This window comes from Cervus elaphus, chromosome 24, assembly GCF_910594005.1.
Source record: "Cervus elaphus chromosome 24, mCerEla1.1, whole genome shotgun sequence".
Classification (NCBI taxonomy): Eukaryota; Metazoa; Chordata; class Mammalia; order Artiodactyla; family Cervidae; genus Cervus; species Cervus elaphus.
The window spans coordinates 15,726,345-15,738,590 of record NC_057838.1 but is presented as its reverse complement, the minus strand read 5'-3'; the positions used below and the strand labels follow the sequence as shown (position 1 = coordinate 15,738,590).

At 37.3% G+C, this 12,246-nt stretch overlaps 1 protein-coding gene across 6 annotated transcripts in view; it reads right to left on the bottom strand.

Annotated features, from left to right (window-relative positions):
- Window positions 1–12,246, bottom strand: part of ZCWPW2 (zinc finger CW-type and PWWP domain containing 2) — a 138,164-nt gene that overhangs the window by 72,121 nt on the left and 53,797 nt on the right. For 5 of the 6 annotated variants that reach the window (XM_043887067.1, XM_043887066.1, XM_043887065.1 and 2 more), the window contains 2 exons: window positions 9,372–9,722; window positions 1,893–2,052 (listed from right to left, as the gene is read on the bottom strand). In XM_043887067.1, coding sequence (XP_043743002.1) covers window positions 1,893–2,052; window positions 9,372–9,664 — 453 coding nt within the window. In that variant the 5' untranslated portion in view covers window positions 9,665–9,722. Of the gene's footprint in view, window positions 1–1,892; window positions 2,053–9,371; window positions 9,723–12,246 lie in introns of those variants that run through there. The other variant, XM_043887069.1, reaches the window with a different exon arrangement.

Here is a 12,246-nt window from a genome sequence, read left to right as displayed (position 1 = left end):
CCTTTCTGCTCCCTGATTTTTCATTGGAATAATGAGGTGTCAGTCATCTGTGAGTCTCCTTCCTGGCAAGTGGAGATCCTTAGATAGCCAGGAGTAGGGGATCTGAGCACATCAGGACAGCCGGGCATGTGCCAACTGAGGTAAAGGGAACCTAAAATTTCAGTCTTGAAAGAAGAGACCCACAGAAGAAGGCATTCTCATTTTATCAGCTCCAAGAAAGGAAGGGAAAAAGAAGACACAAACAAGAAGAGAGTAAGAGATAAGAGCCTATAGGTAGGTACTGTGAATCACAGCAGAGGCAAGAGCCTTCCCAGAGTCCATGGGTACCTAGGTAATTATTCACCCAGGCACCAGCCAACTGCGGGAGTGGTGGACAGAGACATGAAACAAATGCTTTATTTTTTCTGTTGTCATTCTTGCTTTAGGAACCTGTTTAATTTAAGCACCCTAAATTCCCGGTATTTGCAAAAGTTTCCAAGTTTGCTTTAATGTTTTCAGACCTTATTCTTGAGTTTAGTTTTGTTTTGCAGCAGATTTTTTCCTTGTCTCAAGGACCAACGGTATGCTCACTGGAATCAGACTACTTAAATTTATCCTGACAGAACTCAAATCCTGAGAGTAACACTAGTTCAGACAACTAAAAATACACATTGATTTTTTTAATTAATTAATTTTTTTAATGAAGGTTAGCTGCTTTACAGAATTTTGTGGTTTTCTGTCTACACTTTGATTTTTTACAGATGTTTAAATATAATTTTTTAAGAATGCTCTGCTCTTTATCACTCTTGTCAAACAGTTGGGACTCTAAGGTCTGCTCCACGAGAAGCTGGATGGTTCCTGTGTCTTTTAGAAAAGGGGAGGGGCACAGAGGGAGAACCTTCCCCTCTGTCTCCTGAGGGTATCAGAAGTGCCCAGGCAACAAGTGAGCGGAGAGGTGCCTCATACCAACACGACTGGCTCACAGCCACCAAAAAGGAATGCATGTGATGTTATTCCACACAAACGTTTCCACTGAATCAGCCTTCCCTACCCACGGCTTTCAAGCTGAGTGGAACAAAGATACAGTATGGCCAGAGATTCAGTTAAGTCCATCAGCAAGTACCTCAGATTTCCACAGATTTTCTTATACTGTGGACTAAACGGTGTGTCTTAAATGTACATACATTTATATGTATATCTGAATATATATATACTTCTCACTCTACAATAGGAACCATCCAAATTGAGTCAAAGGTATTGACACTTTTGACATCTACTTTTTAATCAGATTTCTAAGGAAAGCATAGTTTGCAGATGAAAAGTTTCAGTATTAGAATACAGATATAGATAATTGAATTAATTTATAACAACTAAACCAAACCCATGAAAATAGGTTCAATTCACTTACTCTCATCAACTTGAGAATTCAGTCTATTCATTAATTGTAGACTGTGATTTAAAAAGTTTAAAAAGAATAAAAAAATACTGGAGGAGTTAGTATAATGAAATATTCTGTTTGAAATTTGAAAAAATCTGGTTGCATTCCATAATTAATCTTTCCTGTGAGCTAGGGCTATAACTTAAGAGTTTTCTCAAGAGAACTGAAAAATTATCGAATGATAATCTTAAAACTGTTTCAAAAGGCAATTATGGAGAGTGCTCTGTTGACTGATACTATATAGCCATTAGAGAAATAAAATTTAAAACTACCTCGTGGCTATTTTTATATTCATACTTTCTTTGAAAAGGCTATTTTAAAAATACCAATATTTGAGTTTAAACAAATAGTACATACTATTTTGTTCATATAAACATAGAAGTAAAAAACTATGTATCTTTTAGGATATGAGAGAAAATAGTCATCATTAAAAACAAGTGGAACAAGAACAAAGTTTTGACATTACTGTACCCACCTTTAATGTGATACTATAATGTCCAACAAACGCCGCATCTATCCATGATCTCGAATGGGGATCACCCAGGAATTCTACGTGATATTGTTCAACATCTCCATCCAGATCATAGGTCACATACTTCCCTTTAAAAGGGTCAGGGCAAAGTATCCCTGGCCAACTTTCAAAAGAAAATATTTTTAATTATTTTCATGTTTTAAAAAAGGTAGACATTAATACATCTATCACAAACATCTGTCAAACTGCCTCCTTTGAATTTTAATAACTTTTTTACAAATTTTAAAGACATTCATATTTTAGTCTTTTAAGTAGAATATTCAATTGATACAAGTAATCAGTTGTATCTCTGTAAATATAGAAAGTTTTGAAACAGTCACATGCTGAAGATATTCATAAGATGTGAGAAGAAAGAATCATGAGACAAAAGAATGATTCCAGGGTCTATAAGAGACATTTAGGCACTGCTAACAGGAAAGTTAAGAGAAAAAGAGTCACCAGATTCATGGCAGGCTTGAATCAACTCTCACCAATTGTAATGATTAACTACTAAAATGTTAACCCACTGATTTGGTAGGACAGAGCTAGCGATCTGTGAACCAGGATGCCAAAGAGGACTGGTAACTCAGGCTGTGCTGACACTGGATGCTGTAGTGACTTTGGGAAAAGCAGAAACAAAAGCAGCAGTTCTGCTTTTATCCTCCTCACCACATCTGTTCCATTGACAGTGACCGAATGGTAAATATCATCAATACTGCAAATACTAGAGTGGGCAGTCATTCCCTTCTCCAGGGGATCTTCCCAACCCAGGGATCAAACTGAGGTCTCCCATATTGCAGGAGGATTCTTTACAATCTGAGCCACCAGGGAAGACTGAAAATAACATTTATCCTTCACTAAAATCTTTAGGGGTGTGTTCTTTCATGACACAACCTCCAGAAATTCCTTGATATGTTTCAGTTTCCCACTTGGCAAGAACAGCATATACATCCACTAAGTTTTAGCCTTTTTTAACCAATCACAGAAGACTCTGACGTACTGCTCAGAGAATAAAGAAGGAAGATCAGGAAGCTGTGACTAAGGAATGCATGTGTGTGTGCTCAGTCACTTCAATTGTGTCTGATTCTTTGCGACCCCATGACTGTAGCTCACCAGGCTCCCCTGTCCATGGAATTGTCTAGGCAAGAGTACTGGAATGTGTAGCCTTTCCCTTCAAGGGATCTTCCCAACCCAGGGATCGAACCCACGTCTCCTGTGGCTCCTGAATTGCAGGCGGATTCTTCACTGCTGAGCCACTGGGGAAGCCCGTGACTAAGGGGTGCACAGTAGCAATCTGACTAAACTTTACAGATCAAGATTCAAAATATGCATGGCTAACACACCTGAGCATACAAAAACTGTACAATTATCAAGTTCTACTTCAGTTTGCAGTACTGCAGAGTGAGAAAGGCAGTGAAGTTCAAGTTAGAAGGCCTAGTTTCTTGTTCGCTAGCAGGTAACGAGGCCTTACTGTCACTCTGGGTCCTCACTGTGCTGTTTCAAAGTTCAAAGGAACATACACTTCACACATTTGGGGATTTTGGCAAATTAAAATATTATAAAGTACCATCATTATGGACTGAATTATGTCATCCTACCAACCCAATGGCAACCCACTCCAGTATTCTTGCCTGAAAAATCCCACTGATGAAGGAGCCTGGTGGGCTACAGTCCACGGGGTCACAAAGAGTCAGACACAACTGAGCGACCTGACTTTCCCTTTCACCAACCCAAATTCATATGTCAAAGTCCTGACTCCCAGTATTTCAGAATGTGACTCTATTTAGAGATAGGGTCTAGTAACCAAGTTAAAAGGCAGGCCCTAATCCAACATGACTAGTTTCCTTATAAAAAAGAAGGTTAGGATCTAGACACATACAGAGGAAAAGACCACAAGAAGACAAAAAGAGAGACTCACCCACAAGCCAAGAGAAGCCTCAGAAGAAATAAACCCTGCTGACACCCTGACCTCAGACTTTTAGCCTCTGGAATTGTGAGAAAATAAGGGTTAGAGAATGAAAGGGCCCGAATAGCTCAAGTGGTAAAGAATCTTCTGCCTGCAATGCAGAAGATGTGGGTTTGATCCCCAGGTTGGGAAGATCCCTTGGAGAAGGAAATGGCAACCCAGTCCAGTATTCTTGCCTGGGAAATTCCATGGACGGAGGAGCCTGGCGGGCTACAGCTAACAGGGTTGCAAAGAGTTGGACATGACTGAGAATGCATGCACATGACAGAGAATGAAAAACTGAGTCCAACAACCTGACATCCAAAGAAGTCGAATCCTTGGGAAGAAGTGGAAATGATAATGGAAAGTCAAGTGAGAGTTCAGAACCTAAATGAAGAGGACCATCTGGTTGTTACCAGACTCACATCACAGCATCTTACTGGTATTTGGCAACTCGTACTGGACTGCGCTTAAGAGTTAAACTTGAGTTCAATTTATATTTTAAACCTATTTTGGAAACCTACATTTCTGAAGGAATCCACTCAAAAGAAGACTTCAACAGGTAGATAAATGACTAAGAATGAGTGGCAGCTGCAATACCCAACTTACAAGAAATCAAGGAACAAGTGTGTCCTTCAACATGATTAATAACTATTTTAAAGGCAACCCAACTGTGATTGTTACATTCTATTTGTTTAAACTCTTTATAAAACATAAGGGGTTCATGTTTAATATTAGGTGATATGCACCTCACTGAAATTTTAAAAAGGATTACTACCAACCCAATACCAAATTATAAGCAGTACCTACTCCATTCAGTTTAAAACAGTCTCAGAAAATGGATTTCTGATATTTAACACAAGAAAGAAATATTTGGCAGTTTTTATGTGTTAAGATGAGCTGCTACTTTTCTGACACAAATTCTGATACTATTTTTTAAGTGAAACCTATTGGGTCCAAGAGTATTCAATTTAATTACTCTATAAAATATAAAGAGATGAGTCCTAAAAAGAATTAGATGCCAAGAGAAAAGCTTCTGTTCATTAGTTGAAATATATTACAGAAAATGCTGCATACTGATTTGAAGATGAATTATAAAAAGCATTATCAAATGTCCAAATAACTTGGGCACTTTCAGGTGATGCAAAGGAATTATCTGACTCCAAGTTTGCATATCTCAGCTAAAACAGAATGTACCGAACCGCAGGGAAAGCTGAGCAGAGGCAATAGATGTAGAAAACATGATTACTTCTCTCCAGCTGCGACATCCATCATCTGCTCTGATTTGCTGTAACTGAAGGAAGAAGTTGATGTCCAGTTTCACCCTCACTCTGACCTCAATCTGAGTTCCCAAACTGTGAATGTTGATAGTGCACTGTGCATTTCTACTTCCTGATTTTTCATGTTCATATTGAGAAGAAATTCTGAAGTGCTGTGTGGGGGCTGAAAGGTGGACAGGGAAAGTAAGAGTCAACAACCTAAGGGAAGGATATCAGAATTACAAGGAAAAATGTACAGTCAATCTTAGAGCCTGTGGGCGGTGGAAGGTAAAATGTACAAACGCAGCAAGGTCAAATAGACATTGGGTATTGAAATCCACTTGCAGCAGGAAGTGGGAAACTTAGGCAGCACAAGAAATTTCAAAGGAACAGAAAATATATCACAAAGAAACTGATGCTTTATACTTTCCTTATCCAGTGGAAATGATCTAAGATAGCTACTGCCTGCAACAGAAGTTGAAGCTTAAGCATGATATCGGCTGCCATATATTTATAACCAATGAGAAGAAATAAATACATTTTTAAAACTGTAGTCTGGATGTTTAAGGAGACAGCAAATTTTACTTGAGCTTCATCCTTAATCTATAGGAAACAAAATGGATGAGTTGGAGTCATCACTAACTTACTGTTATATTTGCCAAGAAATCTCTTTGCTGTACCTAACAGCAGGGACCAATGGAAAAAGGAAATTTCTCATCTCTACACATACACACACATATTTACATACAAAAGTATGTAAGTATGCAAATAAGAAGTAATCAAATAATATTTTACAATACTGTTAATAAAAAGATGTAGTAGAGATCTCATTTGTGAATGAATACATGTGTGTGTGCTAAGTTGCTTCAGTCATGTCAGACTCTGCGGACTGTAACCCACCAGGCTTCTCTGTCCATGGGATTCTCCAGGCAAGAATACTGGAGTGGGTTGCTGTGCCCTCCTCCAGGGGATCTTCCCTACCCAGGGATCAAACTCAGGTTTCTTACAACTCCTGCACTGGCAGGAAGGTTCTTTACCACTAGCGCCACCTGGGATGCCCTAAATATATATACTGTATCTAAAAAGTAACACTGGATTGGCTTGCTAACTTACAGACAGAGTTGAACTGTTTGGCCCATAGTATTTAGAATGCAAATATATTTTCTTTAATTTTCATATTTATGAGGAATCTTTGCAAAACATCTGTGTAAAATGCCTAGCTTCTGCTTGACATTGTATTTTCCTATACTGAGATATGAAGTTCTTTTTTACCTTTAAATTCTTTGCTCTTTCTAAGACTTCTTAAACATTATAGCTTTCTCTTCCTAGCAATGAAGACAGCCCCATCCTCAAGCTCAAATGGGCATAACTCAAAGGCAAGAGACTGCGTAAGTATTTTTATAAGTGTGTGTTATTTTATGATGTGGTGACAAATATGACTATTATAATTAGATTTTTCATGGAGCTTGACCACAAAGAAAGTGATGTTCTCTTAACTATTATTTGCTTTTATTATACAGTGATTAAGCAGGCATTTCTTGATTCTGTATCAATTTCTCTTTAGCTTTTTTAGCTTTATAGGAGAATGTGAACTCTTCTGAGAAGAGTAACTCCAAGATGTTGATAAGACTGAGTTCTGAGCGCTCAGTTAGCGGTAAGGGCAAAGGCTAATAACTCACACACGTTAAAGCTACACTGCCAAGCGTCTCTGCAGCCAGTTGACTGGTCTTCCCATTTGAAATTTCAGTATCGATATTTCTTAATTAAGGACTGATGTTTGGCTGCTTTTAGTAGGTTAATCCAGTTTTATATTCTACTACTGCAATTTATCCTGTTATCATCTTTCTATGTATTTGTGGTACTGAATAAGCAATAAAGCAATAGATTTGAGTTTCTTAGTCTGTACTTTAAGTCTGTGTTCATTTGTAGTTAGTTTATAAAGAAGAATTTATGTGACTATATAGCAAAATGTATTTTACTCTTTCCAGTAAGCAAGAAGGTGAGTACAGCTGTATTTTGCAGCATTTTTATGGTCTTAATCACAGATTAGAGGTAATTTAGGGACTGGAGTAAAACATGCTTCATTCGTATTTCAAACTCTAACCCTCAGTTATAAGCACAAAACTGCAAAAGAAATTCCTAATCAAATTTCTAATGTAATATTTCAGACATAGTGACAAGATTCAAATCCGTTTCTTGAATTAGAATTACTGAACCTTCAGAATTTCCATTAGTAAATATAAATGTTCTGCTTTCAAAATGTTAGAGATATGAAAAATAGCATGGGACTACAAATACCTTCATAAGTAACTTCAAAAATAAGTGCTCATATTCACGCCTTTAAAAACATTTGTTCTTACTCTAGTTCTTCTTCAAGCCCATCCTATTATTAAATGTGTTTCCCCTGTGACTTAGTGGTAAAAAAAACTTGCCTGCCAATGCAAGAGATGCAGATTCAGTCTCTGGGTCAGGAAGAGCCCCTGGAGAATGAAATGGCAACCCACTCCAGTATTGTTGCCTGGAAAATCCCATGGACATAGGACCCTGGTGGGCTACAGTCCATGGGGTCACAAAGAGTTGGACATGACTTAGCAACTAAACAACAACAACAATTATATATGTATAAATTATATATATATCAATTAATATATGTGCATATCAATTAACATATATGTATTTTTAAACAATATTTCACATTTGATCCCTAGAAAAACGTTCAGTAACAAAAGGTACATATTTGAGAGATTTCCATATCTGCAAAGATATTAAGTATATTGGTTTGCTAAGGCTGCCATAGAAAAATATCACAGACTGGGGAGCTTACAAACAGAAATTTATTCTCCCACAGTCTTAAAGGCTAGAAGTCCCAGATCAAGGTATCAGCGGGGCTGTCTTTCCTGGAGGCCTCTCCCGGGGTTGCAGACGCTGTCTTCACACGGGCTGCCCTCTGCACACGGCCCGGCCTCTGCACACGGCCCTGGTTGTCCACTGTGTGCTCCAAGTTTCTCTTCTTACAGGAACACCAGTCAGACTGGATGAGGGCCTGTTTTAACTTAACCACCTCTTTAAAGGCTCTCACATCAAATACAGTCTCATTGTGAACCTAGAGATTTAACATATGACCTTTGGGGGGACCTCAAATCAGTCCGTAACAGGAAGTGATAGAGCAAGAGCACATATGTAGGTATTGACTTGAAGACCTCTTGTATGTGTTCTGTGTTGTGTGTTAGATGAGCCCATCACAGTCTCCCCAGGAAAGCAAACATCTAATATTTGTCATGGTGAATAGCTGAATATAAATGAAAACAAGGTGATGGGACAAAAGGAAGAATTGAATAGAGAAGGGGCAAAACTCTTGAAAGAAATTTTAAATTTGTCAATAAAGACTGAACTAGAAGAACACAAGAACTGGTAACTCCTTCAGAAAAATAACATATGGAAAGGGAAAATCCATAAATTTAAAGATGAAAACTCCTGAAGAAAAAGTAATACCAAAGCTAACCAGAGAAGATTCACCATCAGTACCACAGGAATCCAAAAATAAAATCAAAGCAATGCAACAATAAACTGATTATAATTTAAGAAAAACATAATCGAGATGAAAAGACTTGAAACTATATACTGAAAATGCACGTTGCATACTAGAGAAATCAACCCAGAATGGGAAACACTGAGCTATAAAATAGTAAGTGTACAAAAATCAAAAGAAAAAAGATATTTTAACCATCTAGGCAATAATTAAAGAATGCAAATTTTTTTCAAGATAGGCCACATTGGGCCATAAAACAAGATCCAATGAAACAGACTACAAGAGATTTAAATTAGAACTCAATAACAATAAAATGTTTTTTAAATCCCATATTTGGTCATTTTAAAACACAATTCTAATAACTCATTTCAAAGAAAAAAATCACAAACTGAATAGTAATAAAACAAAACATATTAAAATTTGTGGGATATAGCTAAAGTAGTGCTTAAAGAGAAATTTATAGCTTTAATTGCCCATATCTGGAAGAAAAAAGATATGAATCAGTTATTTAAGCTTCCAATTTAAGAAACTAGACAAAGAAGAATTAAACCCAAACAAGTCAGGGAAAGAATAACAATGAGACCAGAAAACAATAAATAAGTTAGACAACAACACAGAAGTTGATTGTTTGAAAAGTTTTGAAAGTTAACAAACTTATTAGCAAGATTATACCGCAAAAGTTTATTAGAAAACACCAACAAAAATCTTACCTTGGCCAATTCTTTAATTTTACCAAAACCAGGCTTCCAAGAGGGAGCTGTGAATAGACGATCCTATATCCATTTTGATGAAGCTGAGACTCTTCAGGAAAGTCTTCTTCAGAAACAGAGCACTTATTGTACTTTGAGTCAGTGTTCATGAAGCAGTACCACGGTTCGTTGTGATTGACTTTGGCTTTATCCTCATTTGATAACAGTCTCCATTTCAAACAACTTTCGTTCTCACATTGAACCCATACTTTGTTTATACATATGTTGTTTTCCACTGAGGAATTCATTGCCATATCACAATATTCTATTTTCTTACTATCAAATTTTCCTTTTTCCGTAAGTGCATTTAACCTAGAAATAAGAGGAAAATAACAGAACAAAGATTTGAGGGGATAAGGAGAGAAAGCTCAGGCCAAAATCTGAGAAGTAGCTCTTTTTTACCTTGTTTGTGCACCTTTTCCCTGTAAACATTGAACATGTCGTGTTTCCACCCACCAAGAAACAAAGGAAGAAAACAGAAGCCTCTTTCTGGTCATAAAATGCTCCCAAATTAAAAATAAGGGAAGTATGATGAAGCAGAAAAGGGGTACAGGTTAACATTATATAATATCTATTCTACTACTACGCAGTATACATCTAATAGATGCCCAGTACTTCTGCCATTGTTGCTGTTGTTTAGCTGCTAAGTCGTGTCTGACTCCGCAGCCCCATGGACTGTAGCCCACCAGGCTCCTCTGCCCATGGGATTTCCCAGGCAAGAATACAAGAGTGGGTTGCTATTTCCTTTTCCAGGGGATCTTCCTGACCTAGGGATTGAAACCACATCTCCTGCATTGCAGGCAGATTCTTTACTGCTAAGCCACTATAATAAGAGGTAAATCTTACTCAGTGATGACTCTGGGCCAGATACTATTCAACGCACACCACTTACATAGCCTTGCCAACAACCTCAGTGTGACCATTTTTAGAGAGAAAATGAAAGCTAAGAAAAGTCAAGTAATTTGTTTAATTAAGGTCCCAGAGCTAGTACATGATACAGTTGGGATTTAAATTCAGGCAGTTCCCTAATTCTGCGATCTTATCCTTTTGGGTATATGGTGTATACAGCAAAGACTTGATCCCTTTCTTTTTCTAATTCTGAGGAAAACCAAAGGTAGCAAAATATTTCACCATAAGAAAATGTGAAATTTTTTAAAAATTAAAGGAATATTTTGCTTATGTAGTTTTGCCTTTTATTATTAATTCAAATGATTTTATTCACTATTAATTCAAGACATTAGAATTATATAAATCCCTAACTGCAAGCTTTAATAATAAGTTATGTGCATATTAAAATGATTAATAATTAATACAGGTAAAATATAAGTAAAACTAATTATTAGTAACTTACTTTGAAATATAAACCTATTTTTAGAAAAAGACTTGCATATACCATATTGATAAATTAGTAGAACACTAATGGGGCTTCCTAGGTGGCTCAGTGGTAAAGAATCTGCTGCCAATGCAGGAGACACAAGAGATGCAAGAGACGGAGAATCGATCCTTGGGTTGGGAAGATCCCCTGGAGTAGGAAATGGTAACCCGCTCCAGTATTCTTGCTTGGAAAATTCCATGCACAGAGAACCCTGACAGGCTACAGTCTACGGGGTAGCAAAGTCAGACACGACTGAGCACACACACATAGAACACCACTATCCAAGTATCAGTTCAGTGGTTCAGTCGTGTCAGACTCTTTGCGGCCCCATGAACTGCAGCACGCCAGGCTTCTCCATCCATCACCAACTCCTGGAGCTTGCTCAAACTCATATCCATTGAGTCGGTCATGCGGTCCCACCATCTTATCCTCTGTCATCCACTTCTCCTCCTGCCTTCAATCTTTCCTAGCATCAGGATCTTTTCCAGTAAGTCAGTTCTTCACATCAGGTGGCCAAAGTATTGGAGTTTCAACTTCAGCATCAGTCCTTCCAATGAATATTCAGAACTGATTTCCTTTAGGATTGACTGGTTTGATCTCCTTGCAGTCCAAGGGACTCTCAAGAGTCTTTTCCAATACCACAGTTCAAAAGCATCAATTCTTTGGCACTCAGCTTTGTTTATAGTCCAACTCTCTCATCCATACATGACTACTGGAAAAACCATAGTTTGACTACATGGATCTTTGTGGACAAAGTATGTCTCTGCTTTTTAATATGCTATCTAGGTTGGTCATAGCTTTTTCAAGGGGCAAGCGTCTTTTAATTTCATGGCTGCAGTCACCATCTGCAGTGATTTTGGAGTCGAAGAAAATAAAGTCTGTCATTGTTTCCATTGTTTCCCCATCTATTTGCCATGAAATGATGGAACCAGATGCCATGATACAGTTTTTTGAATGCTGAGTTTTAAGCCAGATTTTTTCACTCTCCTCTTTCACCTTTAATTAATAGCTGTACTTCTTTTCTTTCTTCTACTTTCTTTGGGCATTCTTTGTTGAGTTTATCTTTCTCTTTTTGAGTTGATGCTTCATTTTAAGTCTTTTTTTTTAAACTTTATTAATTTTATTATATTTTGATAAGTACTCTTAGTATGAGATCTACCCTTTTAATAATTTTAAAAGTGCATAATAGAGTATTGCTGACTATGGGTAGAACATTGTATAGCAGATCTCTATCATTTACTCATCTTTCTTACTTAAAACTTTATGCCTGCTAATTTAGAACTCCCTACTTCACCATTTTCCTCACTCATGGAAATCATCCCACTCTTTGATTATCTGATTATTTTAGATATCACATATAAGTGGAATAACACAGTATTTGTCTTTCTATGACTGGCTTACTTTACTTAGCACAATGTCCCCCAGGTTAATCCATGTTGTTGCATGTTGCAGAACATTCTC